General features: G+C 46.0%; 1 protein-coding gene and 1 long non-coding RNA gene across 2 annotated transcripts in view; both read right to left on the bottom strand.

Moving 5' to 3' along the window:
* The window catches only part of LOC135817394 (uncharacterized), a 17870-nt gene extending 9273 nt beyond the window's left edge, over window positions 1-8597 (bottom strand). Inside the window, exons 1-6 of the mRNA XM_065330571.1 lie at window positions 8008-8597; window positions 6613-6696; window positions 5923-6168; window positions 5200-5340; window positions 4363-4462; window positions 1087-1227 (exon numbers count right to left, since the gene is read on the bottom strand). Coding sequence (XP_065186643.1) covers window positions 1087-1227; window positions 4363-4462; window positions 5200-5340; window positions 5923-6168; window positions 6613-6696; window positions 8008-8253 — 958 coding nt within the window. The 5' untranslated portion in view covers window positions 8254-8597. The remainder of the gene's footprint in view (window positions 1-1086; window positions 1228-4362; window positions 4463-5199; window positions 5341-5922; window positions 6169-6612; window positions 6697-8007) is intronic.
* Window positions 8598-11025: 2428 nt separating this feature from the next.
* LOC135817398 (uncharacterized) lies at window positions 11026-13386 on the bottom strand. The gene is made up of 2 exons (XR_010553537.1): window positions 12720-13386; window positions 11026-11889 (listed from the first exon to the last, which is right to left on the bottom strand). It is a non-coding gene; the product is annotated as an uncharacterized LOC135817398 (long non-coding RNA).
* Between the last annotated feature and the right edge of the window lie 6079 nt (window positions 13387-19465).

Here is a 19465-nt window from a genome sequence, read left to right as displayed (position 1 = left end):
CATCAACGGTCAGTGGGTTTTCTTGCCTATCCTCTATTTCCCTGAGTCCCTGGCTAGCTGGTGATGTCTTACTACACATACAGTTCAAAGTAGAACATCGTTTGCAATGTAGAGTGCATGCCAGACCCAATGCGTTGATCACCATGTCACTTACTATGAGGAGAGCTGCAAAAGGAATCGTCCGATTATTCGTTTATTGAGTAGACCGATTATTCGTTTATTGAGTAGACAAGAACGGAGACTAGAACACAATTAGAGAACCACTGGAGTACATGTATGCGCGCTCTTCTATACTTGATTGGCTCTCATTGCTATGGTGAAGGAGCGTGAAATACGAATAATATTAATGAGGATTGTCCGGTCTTAGTATAAATACACCGATTACAACAGTATTGGCCAGTGAGATGCAGAATTGTCATTGGGTGTGTTGGCGGCTGCATTGAAGCCCCGGCAGCACTATAGTTTCACCAAGCACTACAGTGCTGTAGGTGAGGACAATGCAATGCTCCACTGGTCACCACTACATTCTAGTGTATCGCCGGATAGGTGAGGACCACGGATGGTGAAACATCATTCTTTGTTGAATGTCAAGGTAGTGATTTGGACAGCTGAACTATGTTCACTGTACATGTGTAACCTACAACGTCATACAGGAACAAATGTGCTGCTTACAGACTCGGGTAAGGTTGTTTCACCATGAGTCATTGTCATCGAACAAAGATTAACACGAGTCTGTTCCTACTCCAGAGAATCATCACCATCCACTCCACTGGCCGCTATAGCAGTCCCATTTTCCTACAAAAAACCTCACCTACCCAGAGAAGGTCCCAAGCCCCTTTCAGCCTTCCTATCTCCAAGGAGGCGACTCTGGCCCTCGCCTTGAAATTGCCTACAAGGCAAATACGCTTTTTTAATCCCACCGCTTTAGGAGCTGCATCTGCGCCTTGATACATAGCGGATGGTGGCGTTTCTACGGATGCGGAAAACACGACCCATGAGTGTTTAATCATCCAGCAAGAGCTGAAGGTTTTAAGAACGGAGACCCACTGACGACGTGACCAAACGCATGCATGGAGCAAAACTCACAGACTATCCGGTACATATGCCGGGGCGTCTTCACGGCAATACCCATGCCAAACGAGCCACTCGTCAGGAACAGGAAATAGAAGGACCACTTCAACGACGCTAGAACGTAGCGCACCCTGTCGGTTGGGACCGATTCCACGCCTGAAGGCATCCAAATACAACGTACACACACAGCGGCAACACAGTCAACATTCCGTGGATATAAGAAGAGCAAGAACCCCATTGTAATGCCCACATGTCTATACCGGGACCTATATGCCTCATAGGCAAAACCTTGCCGTGATAACCTATCAGCATGTTTCGATTTGTTTTCTGTGCCGCTGATGATTATCACTTTATCTGCCTACACTGAAGAGCTCTCAAGGAGCTGGAAAAACAGCTGTCTGCAGTGTCTGTCAATACCGGTCGTAGTTCTTCAACGGAATTATACTCGCTATGGTGTTGTCAAGCGCAGTGGGACAGGCAAGACTAGAACACGGAGGAGTGAAGGGGAGCGAAACTACACTCCAAAATACTTAGTCTGTTGTGACTTCCTCTTTTCAATGATAACCAGTCCAAAAGATACTGGTGCTGCATGTACTAGTAATCAGAGGAATGGGAAGGGGAAATAATCCAAGAGCAAAACAAGGTGGGCAAGAGATGAGAGAGCATGGTTACAGTCACATACACTATACATAGCCATATACAGTCAACATAGTCATATACAGTCAACAGTCATATACAGTCAACTTAGCCATATACAGTCAACTTAGCCATATACAGTCAACTTAGCCATATACAGTCAACTTAGCCATATACAGTCAACTTAGCCATATACAGTCAACTTAGCCATATACAGTCAACTTAGCCATATACAGTCAACTTAGCCATATACAGTCAACTTAGCCATATACAGTCAACTTAGCCATATACAGTCAACTTAGCCATATACAGTCAACTTAGCCATATACAGTCAACTTAGCCATATACAGTCAACTTAGCCATATACAGTCAACTTAGCCATATACAGTCAACTTAGCCATATACAGTCAACTTAGCCATATACAGTCAACTTAGCCATATACAAATAATCTACGTGGAGATAAAAGTTTAATAATAGCAATGAAAAGTATGAATGCCGCAGACATCACCACGCAACATGACAATTTGTTCAAGGTTTGGTTTTGTGTGTTTCCAAAATCGATTTTCACGTTGCGATCATCAGTGGAAATACGCAACTAAAGAGATCAAGGGAAAAACAAAGGTTAAAAATCCAAAGAAGTGTGACACATGACGGGTAACTTGTGGTAAGTATTACAAAAAGTGAGAACTAAAATAAAGAGTAAGTGTGACAAACGGGCATGAACAGTGCAGAAACAACTCATGAACACGGGGTGCAAACTCACGAAAATAACCTAAGTGCTAAAACATGTTCTTTTTGCTTACACAAATCGGGCTTATGCGTACGAATACAAACAGCTTCAAGGACCTTCAACTGCTGGACATAACGGGCACGACACAGTACAGAGAAGTGGGAATCATCATACACACTCAAACAATCGGGACGAGATAACAAATGCAAATACACAGCTGACTTCTTACGAATTTCACCCTCATCAGCTCCATCACCTTCCCTGCCACCTGACTCCTCCTCGTCCGTTTTATCACCATCACCACCAGCCGTCTCACCGTCATCCGCCTCGTCTTCATCCGCCGCCTCGTCATCACCCGCCTCGTCGTCATCTGTATCCTCGCCGTCATCCGCCTCGTCGTCATCTGTATTCTCGTCATCCGCCGCATCATCACCCAACTCATATTCACCACCAGTCAGTCGTCTGATACCATCCATGTTCTCCTTCCTACGTCTGTCCCGTGCCACTGTCCTTACCTCATCTACGTCCCGAGATTGTGTTCCGTTTTGCCCCCGGCTTCCGGTCTCCTTCGATGCTCCGCGTGGGCCTTGGCCATTCCTAGCATATATTTCGGTTGAATAATTGGCGGTCGACCTCCGTGGTCTCTGGACCCACGGATCAATCGCCGGAGGGTGCTGCGGTGTCCGCACAGCCGGATACTGTGTCAAAGAAATGGGCTCAATTTCTGTGATTGGCGGTACTGTTGTTGTTGCCAACTCCTCCCCAACCCCAGCCACCAACGGCACTGGTGGTGGCTCCGGCGGCGGCAAGGGCAACGGTGGAGAAGGCACATTCGGTTGGCTTAGTGATCCACCACTCTTCCTCTGCACCGTGTGTTCGACTTGCTCTGGTTGTGTCGGTGGTAGAGGGAGCGGGTTCTTGCGTGGTCTTCCCCGCTTCGGGCGCTTCGCTTTTGCTGCGTCCTGCAGCATGTGAAGTGGTACATGCTGCTTGATACGTGCGCTCAGGTGTTGAAGGGTCCTACCAACGTACCGGCTATCACAATTCCGGCACTCAAATTGGTAGACCAAGTGGCTCACTTAGGTTAGCACTTAGGTTATTTTCGTGAGTTTGCACCCCGTGTTCATGAGTTGTTTCTGCACTGTTCATGCCCGTTTGTCACACTTACTCTTTATTTTAGTTCTCACTTTTTGTAATACTTACCACAAGTTACCCGTCATGTGTCACACTTCTTTGGATTTTTAACCTTTGTTTTTCCCTTGATCTCTTTAGTTGCGTATTTCCACTGATGATCGCAACGTGAAAATCGATTTTGGAAACACACAAAACCAAACCTTGAACAAATTGTCATGTTGCGTGGTGATGTCTGCGGCATTCATACTTTTCATTGCTATTATTAGCCATATACAGTCAACTTAGCCATATACAGTCAACTTAGCCATATACAGTCAACTTAGCCATATACAGTCAACTTAGCCATATACAGTCAACTTAGCCATATACAGTCAACTTAGCCATATACAGTCAACTTAGCCATATACAGTCAACTTAGCCATATACAGTCAACTTAGCCATATACAGTCAACTTCACTAATAACGACTGCGGATATAACGACAATTCGCGAATAACGACAGAATCTCCATGCCCAGAGCAAAGTCCATTCTACCTGTATACATATAATGAGAATTCGGGTATAACGACACTTCGCGAATAAGGACACTTTTCTGATGCCCAGCCGAGTGTCGCTATACGCAAAGTTGACTGTAAGTACTTTCACTTCTACACATGCCCACTGCTGAAGCGATGATAGTGAACAAACTTAAGCAGGGATTACATCACTCAGCAGCTTGCAAGGCTGATGAATTGACCGCCACTAAAATAATCCCGGTACACAGCCATGTGCATACTCGAACACGTACATACCTGATTTAGATATGCTTAGCCAGCTCCAGTAGAGTGCAGCCGCTTCTCCCACGCGGAAAAACAGCAGCAATGTCAGGGCGGTGTGCAAACGATTGTTGAACTGCAGATGTAGATAACAGTGGACAACACACCAATGGAAGAATGTACTATTCAGAATGCCATAATGTCCAGCAGGACTCTTGGCATGCTGCTAGGTTACTGACTACAGTACCCGGTCACGGCACACATACACATGCATATAGCACCGCGCTTAGACTGGTCACACCTGAACGTCACTTGGCCTTCCTACGGTACGAGATAGCAGTGATATGTGTGCACCCCTGGACATGCATGCATACACACATGCATACAGAAACACCCACACACACCCACACACACACGCATACACAAGCATACACATACCCCCATATGCACGCGCACACGCGCACACACCACCTCAGACCTCAGACCTGCCCATCGCGGAAGCGATGATAGCGAACAGCTATGCTAGACATAGCAACTTGTGCTGGGATTACACCATTCAACAGCTTGCAAGGCTGATGAATTGACAGCCACTATTTTTAGCCTGGTATCCACCACACAGCTGATTGAAGTGACTTTTTCTGGCCAGAGAATCCCTATTTTTCATTTTTTCCATTTTTTTCTTTCTTTTTTTCACACACCACACACATACATACACACACACACACACACACACACACACACACACATGTACACACATACACACGTACACACGTACACACGTACACATGTACACACACACGCGCACACACACACACACACACACACACGTACACGTACACACACACATGTACAACAAACACACAACATTCTTACCCTCCAGTGGTACAACGCGTTAACACACCATACTCCAAGCAGTATGCACAGTGCCAGGAAATACAGCAGATAGAACCGGGGTAACCCAAACTCATCGACACTCAAATGCGTACCGCCTAAGTTGCGAACATCCAGAAAAGCCTGAAAGAAAAGAACAAACAATACCATCTGTAGTACTGTACTATGTTCTGAGTCAGTGTGTGCATGCGGGATTTGACGCACGTGACGATGTCGTTGTTGTTTGAGAGACTGATGAGCAAGAATGTGTTTTCTATGATAGCTGTGAGACTGAGAGTGTATTCTAGTATCGTGGGACGCACTTCCTACACCATCATTATTGTCTCAAATGGCAATGTGTTGTAGTTAGACAAGTATCTGATATTCCATTCTGCCCGCATACTCCATTCAGTGCGCATAATCCATTCAGTGCGCATACTCCATTCAGTGCGCATACTCCATTCAGTGCGGATAATCCATTTTCTCAGTAGCCTGTCAGTTTTGTGCCCTATTATCGCACTTTCTGACTTTTTATCATCTTGTTACAACCGTGGATAGTTGCTGCATAACTCGTTCTCATGTGTTTTCTTCTCTTTTTCTTAATACATTTACTACTGGCTCAGTATCCGAGAATCCATTTCGTCCGGCTATAATCCAGTGCGCACATTTCCACCATGAGAATCACCATATCTATAGTTCAATCACCCAAATTGATTTACAATTTACCTGACATGTGTAGTCTGCCGGCGACGGAGTGCCACAGCAAGTCACAACCACAAACTTCACACGCCCGGTGCTGTTGACGGACTGCGACTGCTGTACTACGATCGAGGTAGCGGTTACCTGTGTGGACTTGGTAACCACGTCGATGGGCGGGTGCAGGCTGCAGGAGACTTGCGTAGGGTACACCAAGCTGTGCTTGCACGCGTTCACGCTCTCTGAACATTCGGACAGGCTTCCTTCAGCGTGAAGCTGAATAGAAACACCAAAGCAGGAATGCACACAGTGTAGACACTCTCAAATCTCCGCAGACTAAATCAGGGAGAACAATACAACACAGATGTGCAGTCACTAGGTAAGCTGACCTGCATAAACCATCGGCTTGATCCGGCCACAATTCCAAATCCTTTAGAGACACATATATGCATGTTGAAGAGAGTAGCTTTCATGCAGAAGTGACTACAGGGCACTAGTATCTTGTGTTTTGTACACGTAGCGTAAGTGACCAAATTATATACAGAGTCATGCACGGTTCGGGCCTGGGTTAAATCTGACTTTGGATATTTTATTTTTCATTGCTACCAGGTTGGGCCTCATTCTCTCTGCGCTGCACTGATGATCTACAAAGGACGAAACAGTTCTGTCCGCAAATTGAGTGCACAGTCATGTACATGTGTGGCCTATCTATCTCCCTACCTTAATCCTATCCTCCTGACACAGCAACAGATACACAGCATTCTCAATCCAGTCCGCAGCTCCCTGGCCAGCCGTTGCAGGAGTCTACCAGGACAAAGCAGACCCAAAATAGGCTAGGAGAATGTAGCAGTGCATCACAAGTGCACGGGAACAAACCTTTAAACACACAATCATGGGCACACATACCCATACACAAATGCACACACGCACACTTTTTTATTACACACATATTCACACACGCACGCATGTACACACATACACATACTTACAGTATGCAGTACAGGGTTAGTGTCACCACCGTTTGAATAGGCTCTATAGTAGGCTGTATTGTTATCAGCACTTTGAACAGGCTCTATACTGCAGGATGTATTGTTATCAGCTTCACACTCAGTTTGACCATGCCTTGGCTACTCTGTAAGGTGATGTTGCACTGCAGTGTCAAATGAATAATGTTGAATGAAGGATGGTTGTAAAGTGCCTTCACGATTTGATTCAATATGACCAGCTCTACGGCGAGATAATCGTCAACTACTAGTACTAGTAGTACCGTATTTTCTCTAATAAGAGCCCGGGGGGGGGGGGGGGTTCTTATTTTTTCAGTGACAGCTCTACCCGCGCTACTATTAGAGACTGGGCTATTACTGGAGACTGGGCTCTTATTTTTTCAATTGTCAACTATCAAGCCAACTACAGTATAGGTATAGGCATAAACTCACCGTATCAAGACTGATTTTTCAACCCTAAACTCAGGAATATTGTCAAAACAGATGTTTCACAATAGCATTGGCACCAGGAAGGAAGCAGTAGACCGAAAACCTCCTTACAAATATGTTCTTGGCATGTTGTACTGCTGTACTTGTTGCATACTCCAATTGTGACCCACGCTACTATTAGAAACTGTGCTCTTAATATTTCAAACCACCCTCACCCCGGGTCATTATTGGAGACCTGGGCTTTTATTAGAGAAAATACGGTAGTTACTTCCGTATTTCGTGTGCACAAACACGCTGTGCAAGGCACCTAGCTAGTGAAAATGTCCGGAAACAACAAAAACGAAGTGCACAGCTATACAGAAGTACCTAAGTCATTCATATGAAGAGAATGCACCCCGGGATACCAAAATCGCAGGAACAATCCCTAACATCAATTAGTTGAGGGCGGTCAATAGGGAAAAGCCTGGGAAGCCCTAACGCACTGAATCATAGTCGCAATTAGGCAATTTTCTGCTCGAAAAGTGCTCGTGTTGTCTAGCTTGGATGCGTACAGTCAATAATTATTATTATACTTTGCCAAAAAATGAAACTGTCAACAAAAATGGAATTCATTTCGCTCACAATGCATTCCAAACGTTATTGAATGAATGCATTGCCTATCGGACACAGGTATATTCCTTACCCAGGAACACGAGAGCGATATCTTCGCCGTTCCACCGGGCTTGAATTTGAACGCGTTGCTGCCGCCGGGTCCCAGGGACGAGTAGACCCATGTTCTCATGTGGCTGCCGATGGAAATGTTGATATTCCGCTCCGCTATCCACGCTCCAGCAGGACCTACAACTAAAAGGAGCAAGCACCAGACGAGTCGAGGAACGGTTGCGACTAACGGACGAGAGGCTGCAGTTGCTGGCCGTGAGCAAGCCATTGCTCGTTCTACTCCGAAAGCAACATCGCAATGACGGGGTTACTTGGAAACGCCGACGAGATAGGAGTGTGTTTCAGACAACACGGAGCAGCTCGCTGAGTTTTTCTGCTCGCAAATACGTGTCGTAACCTAACCTTGCGAGCATGTCCCAGCTGTCAAGTACAATGTAGCTTCCAGCAGTGAAGCCAAGTGACCGCTCCTTGCCTTTTACTTAGTCCTTGGACTAGTTATGGAGCTCAATGAAAATGGCACAGCCAGGATATGGAGCTAGCCCCAGTTATTCCTCTCAGAGGCTACATAATAATAATTATTAGGAGGTGTCGAATCCAGAGCCCGGTTGACTGCAGTGCAGAGACATAGCAGCGATCATGCCTGGTGATGACTGATGTGACTGTCGCACCATCGACACCACTCAATCATGTACGCGGATCGCTAGGTAGAACTACAATAATCATAATTATCAGTCATGTAAAATAACACTGAGCTGCAGTCTCTGAGGTGCCAAACATCACCATGATCACAGCGCAGCACTGCCAGCAGGGACTGACAGTCGCTACTCCTACTGATGATGAGTGCAGTGCTACAGTGCCAGTGGAGTCGGACTCGGTGGTACATCCACTCCAGTGTCACTGGCAGTGACAGTCAGAACGACGTCGGTGGCATGCGAGTTTCACTTTCTGAGTAAGTATTGTACAAGTACAATCAATCATGCACAAACATGTATTGTTACATGTACAAACATGCCCAGATAGGCGTTAGCCTTTGGGTAATCCTGAAATAAAGATTATAATAATTATTATTATAATTATGTGTCTGGCACAACTCTAGCAACTGGCCGGGTCAGTCCCCTGGGTACATTTTTAAAAGTGCAGCTATTGTACATGTACATCAGGGAATCTTAGAACTCCCTCTGGCCCTGATTGAGTCCCAACCTGGCCAGAAGTGACCTGGTGTTCCTTTTCCCAAGCGGCCCAAGTACCCCCCCCCCAACCGGGTCGCTGACCCGGCTCTGGAGCAGACACTGGAGCAGTGAGCGGCATACAATGTGTGTCAGAAATTCCGGCTTTCACGACTCCTTGTGGTTTCCCCTCTGCAGTTGCACTTGCTTGAGGCCGGCATATCAGTGGTATCACAAACGCGGGGAGTGAAATCTCTGTGGGGGTTTCCAGGCCGGACAAAATCGTCCAGTGTTCCCTCGTTAGCACGTAGTACAATTATATTGTACTACATGTACTCCCTGGTTAGCACTAGACTCTAGTCTACAATGAAAAAACAAAACATAACGATCATCGATCGGCCATGAGGAAAGTGTTGTTAAATTTAAAAAAGCATTTGGTTTTAAAAGTGGTTCCTTGAAGATACATGTACATGTACATGTAGTGCTGCCACAGTAGTGACTACTAGTACATGTCATTGTAGTGTTACATTGTACTTATTTATTTATTTATATATTATATTACAGCATCTCATAGCACAGTGAGAACACCGGCCAATGCAAAGAGAGAGGGTGTACATGTACATGTGTATCCGAGGTCATCAATGACAAGGTTGACTGTACATGTACATTGCTGTACAAGACTACCCGGTACCTAGCTACCTACGTTGCCTCTAGTGCACTAGTGCACGATGAGATTCGTGTAGGCCAGGCTGTGGGCGTTTGTCACCAGTGTTCTATTTGGCTGGTAAAGCGTTCTGGGAACGCAGTGCCAGCAAGAAGGGCAGCCGCAAGACTAGCACATCTGATAAGGGTACCTACCCTTTGTCTACTTGTACATATTAACAAAGAGAACATTTTTTTATCGCAAACTTGAATATCTCGTAGAAGAGACTAATCCTATTGCTACTACACTACTAGCATGCCACTTGAACTCACAAGCACACTGTTGTCAATCAGATCAGGCAGTACAGTGACATGTAATAAACAACCATGCTTGGTATGCATGGCATGGTGGGAAGCTGATCAAGGGAATTTCCTCCCTATGATTCCAACCATTCGGAATGGTTGGAATGGAGGAGGGGATTTCCGGAGAGCAATGGCTCTAGCCACAACTACAGTACTGTCACACAGACACGCCAGGCAAAACAACAGACTGGCCAAACATCATGTTACTGTCACTCTGACTTTCACTAGCCCGACCAGGGGTTTTTTAATCTCCGCCAGTTTGACTACTACTGTATTCACTTCGTTTTGGGGGTGGACATGGGGTAGTTGTCAATAACTTGTCATACTGAGGTGTGGGCCCGCCTCTCGGCACCGGAAGTACAGCTTGCTTTTGCATAGAGCACGGCAAGGACCCTTTGAAATCTGCACTATGCTGTCCAATGAGTCAGTGGTGTGTGTTTTGACTGTGTGCGTGTTGAGGCTTGCCAGTCGCTCGAACACATGAGGACAATAAGCCCGCTTTGTGCCAGCAGAGGCAGACCATACCCAGTGGCACTGGTACATGTAGCAGGAAGAGTGTGTGGTTCATGTAATTATTATGAGAGGCAGTCAAGACTGTGCTGCATAAATGAGTACTCACCCAGCCCCCCCCCCCCCCCCCTCTCTCTCTCTCACACACACACACACACACACACACACACACACACACACACACACACACACACACACACACACACACACACACACTCATTTTGCTCCAGATGGAGCATGGCCTGGCTGAATACCTGGGAATGCATGCTTGAAGCTCAGGACACCTTTCAGAAATCCCTTCGAGGTGCGTTCACACACTTCCCAACTGCAAGGACACCTTTGAAATGAGGACAGTGTGATTTTCAGTACGTGTAGTTCGATGATACAGCATGTAACATCGTTTCTATGTATAAGGGGAAGGGCAAAAGTACGAGTTATCAATACAACCAACAATCCACCATCATAATCATCATTAACCGTTGCCAGCCTGCGACAGGTAATTTTTGGTTTTTCATAATGAATAGCTTTAACATGGTAGAAAAAACTGGATGAGAAGGCTGGAGCAGATCAGAGTAAAGTCAGGAGGAAGGGGGACCGTCTGGAGGAATGGGGGAACGTGGAAAATCTGGACGAAGGGGGGAAGTCTGGAGGAAGGGGGAAAGACTGGAGGAAGGGGGAAAGACTGGAGGAAGGGGGAAAGACTGGAGGGAGGGAAAAAGCCTGGAGGAAGGGGGAAGTCTGGAGGAAGGGGGAAAGGGGGAGGAGCTGAAAGACGCACTATAAGTATTTGTAAAGTGAGATCAAGATGCGGATGGAGGAATGGAGGAATAGAGAAGGTACATTGTCACAATAATAACATGGGACAAGAAAAGGAAGAGACTTAAGAAGTCTGGAGGAAAGAAGTAGGAAGGAATGAAAAGAAGGAGAGGGGAGAGGACAGGACAGTCCATCACAGGAGAGAGAGAGGAATAGAGGAGAGATGGGATTGATCAATAGAGATGAACATAAACAGCCAGCATAGTAATTCACTGGCCCCCATCACTGGATATAGGGCATACTAGTACGGGTCAATGAGGGGAGATGCAAATAGTGTCAAATACAAATTGAGCCCGCACATGGCCGAGTATGGTGAATAGGTGGCGAGTTCAGGCGATCAACGTATTAATTATACCCGCCGATGCCGAGTGCAATAAAAGCCGTGTTCAGTTGAATAGCAATGTAAACTGCAAGTGGAAACAGAAAGAGGACACGAACAGAGTTTGAATAGCAATTACAGTGCTACTCAATAAAACCCGTCTGTGTGAGTCAACTGAGTACGCAATGGGCGCTGTGCAGCCCTAGACCTACTGACCCTGGGACGTGAACTACTAGTGCAAAGGTGCAAATTTAACTCATACAATATGTCACTGAGCAGCACTACCGTAGTTCCGCGCATATAAGCCCATGGGCTAATATACGAAATAATGCATTTTCCTGGAAAAAAATCAGTAATAATGCTTCGTTTTTTAGCCCTGGGCCTATATTCGAATTGTGAAGGCAGCTGGCACGCGAAAAAGTACAAGTCCGTGCGCGGTTGTCCGCCTACCGTAGGTACCGGTACTGGTAATGTAGTCTGCACTGACATGCTGTACTATCGGTCAAGAGTCCATGGGGGTCAAGGGTTAACCCTCCACTTTCTTGTTTTCTGGCTCATCAACAAGAACATCTCTGTACCGGTATTGTGAAAAATACACTTGACCAACGGGTCCGTAACGGTGTTTGGGTCTGTTTTTTAGCCCATGGGCCTATAAACGGAGGTGGGCTTATATCCGGATATAGGCCCGTGGGCTTATATGCGCGGAACTACGGTATACTTCAAAACCATTTGAACCTGGCATGATAACCGGTAATAGGTGCAGCTAGCATTATCTATGTGCACATCATTAGAGAAGGTGCTATCCTGCTGGGTACATGGAATTGTGACAATGTTGCCATGTCTTCGTGAGACCAATGCACAAGCAGGTGAAAAGAGCAGCATATAGAATCATTGTTGCGTCAACCAAATTGCTCATACCATTCTGCACCGCTGGCTAGATCCCTTGTGACAATCTAGTAGTTGCTGCTGGGTGATGAGGCACATTGAAGCTCGGCGTGTTGTATTGTTGAAGACCGGTACATGTAAAGGAGAAAGACACGCACAGAAAACCCCCGCATATCTAATCAAAACATGCAGTTTTGCAAGGAATCTAGCTAGACATTTGAAGCATGTGACAAACCTGTAGTCCGCATGATGCAACCATTCTCAGTCCACGGCAACTAGTAGGGTTTAGCTAAATCCATCAGTTAGCTAAATCCATTAGTTTAGGTAGGATTACTTTAAAAAAATAAACGAATCTGTTCAATTAGAAGTTGGAACATTTATGGATGAGGTATTAGTTAGGAATTAGTTATAGGCTGCTGGAGCTCAAGGATGGTTTAGTTAACTTTAGATGTTATGGTGAGAGGGACGGGGAGGGAAGTTGGGTGGACTGAAAATGGTTGCTTCATTGCAGAAAAAGTATGCAACTCACAAGTTGCTTTGTTCGTCAATGTGTTGGCTGAAATTGATAGGCACTTTCTTCCAATCCACATCATGTTGAACAACAGACCTGGCACTGAATGATTTTGCTTACCTTAGCTCATGGTGGAGGATTTTCCAAGTGTCCGTCCGGTTGGAAAGGAGCATCCATGCTAGCAGTGAATGCAAGCAAACTTGGACACAAGAATGCAACCACATGCACGGACAAGCAACGCACACGCACAAAACACACCGTGACGACACAAGCACAGAGAACCATAATGAGCACAATCATTTGACAAATTGCGGCAGCCGCAACCTACATGTGTCACTCATGGTCCGACAAGAAAGTATTAGAAATTGTTATGAACAGGATAGCAACAGAACATTGGTACTACACAGTAAACCCAATCCAGTCCTTACCATATTTCTGTTACTGATTGCGGATATCGACGTTAGCTTGACATACATGTGTGCAGATCAACCCTCAAAATGACATAGCCACCAGAAGTCACGCATACACCGGCATGTTACCACAGAAAGCAAGACACAGGAGACTCTGTCAGATACCACCCACACAGTACTCTCCGAGCTAATAGGTAGGATGGGAGTGCAAACAGAAGGAGAACATAAAGCTGCACTGCATGGCATACCAATGATCACTCAACCGACTTTTAATATGCGGTCTTAATAGCTGTGCTTACCTTGCACACATGGGGAGACAGACATTGTTCAGTCCAGCGAGGAATCCACATTGAGAATTCAGTAACACAAAGGAGCCATGCACGCAAAACACACATGCACACACGCAGGGACCAGTACCCATGCAAACACACGCCATAGATGCATGTTAGCACAGTCACTCACAGAGTAACATCATCAGTGCACCAAACACAATTGTCAGCTGGTCATGAACTCAGTTGCGAAACCGCATTCAGATCCCTAAGTTTAAATTTGTTATGGTGTACATGTACATGTATGGCTAACCACATATAACTGGGGAATGCACGTCGTCACGGTGAATTCCTTACCAAGAATATGTCAGGTGGAAAGAATTTTGGTGGTCGCTGTACAGAACACACATGGTCAGGTAGTGGTAGAAACACACGTACACACACACGCACACACATAAACACACACACACACATACAAGGGGCGAGCAGTTAGTGTCACCTATGAACACGTGTATATACAGCCAATCTTATGACTGGTCATGGGGAGGAGACAGAACCTGGATCGAGGAGGAATTTCTTTTTACAGCTTTGATGCAGGATTGGTCTCAGCTTCAAGTCACACCACTATAAAGAACAATGCTGATAGGGTGCGGCACCAAACTGAATGACTGAATGATTGCTCTTACCGGTGGAATATTGTCACTCGCCCGAATGCGTCATATACATCCAACTAGCCGGGCGTTAAGGCACAAGCCAATGCATGTACAAAACACACAGACACCACATCCAACACATCCATCATAGCACATACAAACACATGCATGCACCATCGCACCGAGCACACAACAAACGTAAGTAGCATTAGACAAGCGCACTGCTAAGCACTCATGACTGAGCAACTCTATAAAATCAGACAACTTTCCATTGGGTACTTGATGCATGCTTGGTGTCAGCTTCAAGTCACATCACTATAATTTTGAAAAGGTACACCACACTGAATGACTGCCCTTACCAGCGGGATATTGTTCGCTCTCCTGGATGCGTCGTATCAAAATACCCAGTCGACTAAACACCAGCCAATGCATGCACAAAGCACACAGTCATGCAGACACCACACCTATAGCACATCCATAGCACATCCAAACACATGTACCATCGCACCGAGAGCACAGCACACAACAAAAAACTACCGTTAGACAAGCGCTCTGCTAAGCACCCATGAGCAACCGTCTATCAACTCTGAGAACTTTCCATTGGGTACTGGCAGCAGCATAGTGTCAGCTATACTGATAATGGTATGGCAAAGAACAACATGATGAACTATGCAGATATGGAACATGGATTCCTTACCATTCAGTTTAATCCGCGTATTCAGTATTGACATCATCTGTACAAAGTAATGATGCATGTAGGGTGTACGTGTACACACTCGTGGCCACCAGGAGTAGACGCATACACACGGCACATTCCATAAGAAAGAAGAGGGGAAATTAGCACACATCTTAGTTTGCAGCATACCCCATTTTGATGGAGGAGGAGGAGAGGAGAAAGAAGAGGAGGAGGAAGTTAAGATAAATAGCAGAATGGTTGATTGCCTTGGCACATTGTACACTGGAAATATATGTGTGCCCTCCATGTCAGTACAATGCGCAACACCTCACCTTTTTGTCCAACTTCAACCAGTCACACATGAAATTCAGGCCTCACAACGATCAGCTGGAGTACACAGAAGCAACGACCAGGGTGCATAATGTCATAAGCATCAATGATCTCTTTTCTTTACCTTCTGAAGTAAAACCTTTAACAAGCCAGAAAGAATAGTTTTTTCTCAAGGTTTGGAGACTCCACTGTACATCCTGTACACACCTTTGAGCTAATGTATATCAATTGCAGTGTAGCCTAGAGACCGTTAGAGAGAGTGTGTACAAGGTGTGTGTACAGGATGTATGGATTCAGAAAGAATAGTGTTGGGCATATTTTAATATGAACTATTAAAACAGTTTTGCAGTACTCCTCAGTGATGGCAAATCATTCAATGTGGCCAATTTTGCTTCCTGGAAAATCTTGAACACTGCACCAGGGCAGTTCCTGAAACAGTATGCAACAAGGCATCCAAGGCTTACAACAGTGGACTGAGCCATGGCTGACACCAGTTCAATATGTACTATTGTCAGCTAGTACAAATCCCGCGCACTCACCTACCTACAAAGAACTTCACAGTACAGCTAGCCAATAGTTGTCATGCGAGCTGGCGCTGATGGCCATGGCTGATGTTTATGTCGTCCGGCATATTGAACGGTAAACATATGCAAACACATGCACGTACGTGCAACTCGCGGCACACACACACACACACACACATTATGCATACACACATACACACTGCAATGTTGCCAAGACCTCCAGCAGGTGCCAGAGGTGCCACATCGAGGTAGGAAAACAGGGTGCAAGACACTGACAAGCTAGCATACGCATCTTGGTAGTGGGAGACTGTGAGTAGCATGGTCCAGAATTATACAATTGGGACCTAAACAGATATGCTTACCAGAACAAATTGCAGCTAGACACTTAAACAAGGTCTCAATCCCAATAATACACCAAGGCCATTGTATATTATTAATAGTGAGGATATGGAGCCAGGTTCAGCTCATCCTTTCCAGAAATTAGAATACTGACGCAAGCCGCATCATCCAGAATGCTGTGTCGAAGCATTGTGTAACTGCAGGGGACACACAAACCAACTCAAAAGCACTGCGCAATAAGAATTGATGTACTAGAGCATGCACGTGATACCAAATAAAATGCATACAATTGGACCAAGCTATACTTCACCTGTGTCAATACCCTGCATGGGATAACATACAAATCACACACAGACACAAACAAGTTAGACATCATAAATAATGGAAACAAGAAAGTAGAAGCAAGTTTGAAGTCTTAAAAAATTCGCGGAATTCAGCTTCGAGCTGGTCCTCAAAATCCAAATAAAACAACGATCTCCTTGCACCTCAACAAAACATGGATCTCCTTCCACCTCAACAAAACGGCACCCTTTGGCACGTCCTTCGTCTCTATCCTTCCATCTCATAACAGCACTGAGAGTACTACCACCAGCACACCTCTCAGCAAAATGTTAGCAAAAATGCGAGTTTGTGGCGCAAGTTTGGCCGATTTAGTGAATTGGAGGGTTGATGGGAAATTGAATATACCAAGCATGCAGGGTACCCCTGACCTAGTATACACACACACACACACGCGCATGCACCCAGCAGAGCACACAATTTCGGCCAATAACAATGATAAGTTACCTAGAGGCATCATGTTTGCAATAAACAGTGAAAAGAAACGAGAGAACGGATTGAAGAGCAGTGGATAAGCAACAAAGGTATAAAATCATGTCATAAAATGAAGTACACCATGCACCCACAAACACATGCACACACCGGCACACGCATACGCCGTTTGCTATTCTAACCCCAGTAACCCAGGACTGCGCAGTATGGCAAAATGATCGTAATGGTATCCTCTACCCTGCCCATTCCCCATGCTGTACCAAGTACAGGCCATTACACATACAGTGAACACAGCTGACCGGAAAAACTGATCAACAAAAGACTGAAGTTTATTCAAGAAAGAGAGAGAAGACAGACTGGCAGGACTACGCAATCCTGCCTGAGCTCACCATGCCTCGCACACACACCCGCCATACACCCTTTCCCACAGTCTTGGAATGGCACAGATAATAGTGACCACTCCATGTACCCCACCCAGGCCCCAGCACACACAACAGAAGCCGCTCCACGCAGTGTTCATCGGGAGAGTTTATTATAGCATAAGTAATAGCTCACCATGCACCCTCACACACCATGCACCCTCACACACCATGCACACACACCTAGGCATGCACTATTCACTATCGGGTACTCTACCCCATACCCATGATACATGGCTCCGCTGAACAGCCTGGGATTGCCCTGCACGACCAGCTGCAATCCTCACAGCTGACCAGCACAGCCATGCATCACACCCAACACTCAACACGAGAGCGTGGGTTTGTTCACTCGACACTGGAAGCCGCACAGCATGTCCTGGCATGGCCACGTCGCACATACCCGCCGCGCCACAATACAAGCCCTCCCTATTGAAGCATGTGCACGACTAGACCACATAGCTCCAACAGGGAGGAAGAGAGAAAAGACAGGGAAGGACGCAAGAGGTAAAGACGGTGAACCACAAGGGTTCACCAGATCACACCGACACACAGGACGCAACTATTGCGCAAACTCGCAACGATGACCTGTAGTGACCTACGCTGATCTTGGTGAAGAAGCCTCGGAAATAATAAGAAAAAGGAAATGATAAGTGTTCTGTTGTCATTGTGCCTATTCTATGCCTAGCCCAGTGCATGTTGTTATATCCTCCAGTGTATGTCAGTAACAAAAGAAAGGTTATTCGGAAGAGAAGCACCTTCTGTGTGCATTTGGTGACTAAGGACCTCTCCAAGTGCACACTCCGCCCTACTCATCAGCAGATGTCCTGAAGGGCTGCTTCCCTCAAGTCTTTGGGCCCTCGTTGAAGGTCATTACGCGCGCGTTCCCAGTGACCTTGTGGTGACTACTACACTACATCTACGTATTGATTCACGCGACACAGACACTAGCTGTCCTGCAGTTACGGATACAGTATGTGTGGCCTGGACTTAGCTGCAACTGTGGAGATATTCTACAGCGACCTGACATCGCACCTGATCTTGAGCTGAAGAAAGCGTAAGCAAGGAGAAGCAAGTCCTGTTCTACTACCAGGGCCACACTTTCTTTCCTTCGCACCTGCCAGCGCATTGTCCAGTTTTCGAGTCCTAGAAATGTCATGCTATCCTATCCCTCTAACCCTAACCTTACCTAACTGTCTACACTGCACTATCCTATATCCTATATCCTATCTCACCTAACACCTGACCTAACACAGACTACAGTGAAATAACCTAGCCTACACAAGAAGAGCATAACACAGGCGCACGCTTTTACTGGACAACTTCGCTCTCTACCTGCTGTGCATACACAATCGCCACTGTTTTGTGGACATCGCATCTGCAATAGGGAGAGAAACGATGGCCACATGGCAAGGTGAAGTATATTATATTAGTTCCATTGACGCTCCCATGTTGCCGTTGTATCCAGGAGTGAGAGTACAGTTCCATTGAGGCTCCCATGCTGCCGTTGCCGGATCCAGGAGTGAGAGTGCAGGTCATCACAAAAATCAAAATAAATGCATTGCGTGGACGAACACCGTAGTTGTCCACCACCAGGATTGGATTGATCTTCACCTTACCATGCCCACCACAGACATGTACATTCCTATCTACAATCCTACGAGTTATGCCTGGAAAAGTAGTGGCTCGGCGTGTGCCCTAAGATATCTCGGCCCTAAGCTAAGCCAGTTCGCACCTGGCTATGATCCATGCATCTGTCCCCGGCCCTAGGCTAAGCCAGTTCGCATCTGGCTATGGTCCATGCATCTGTTCCTGGCGTGTACCTATCTAGAGTGCTAAGCCACTGGTGACACTATGTGTGCATGGTACGTATAACCAGA

This window comes from Sycon ciliatum, chromosome 5, assembly GCF_964019385.1.
Source record: "Sycon ciliatum chromosome 5, ocSycCili1.1, whole genome shotgun sequence".
Taxonomy (NCBI): domain Eukaryota; kingdom Metazoa; phylum Porifera; class Calcarea; order Leucosolenida; family Sycettidae; genus Sycon; species Sycon ciliatum.
The sequence above is the reverse complement of the archived record's forward strand: the minus strand, read 5'-3'. Positions and strand labels throughout refer to the sequence as shown.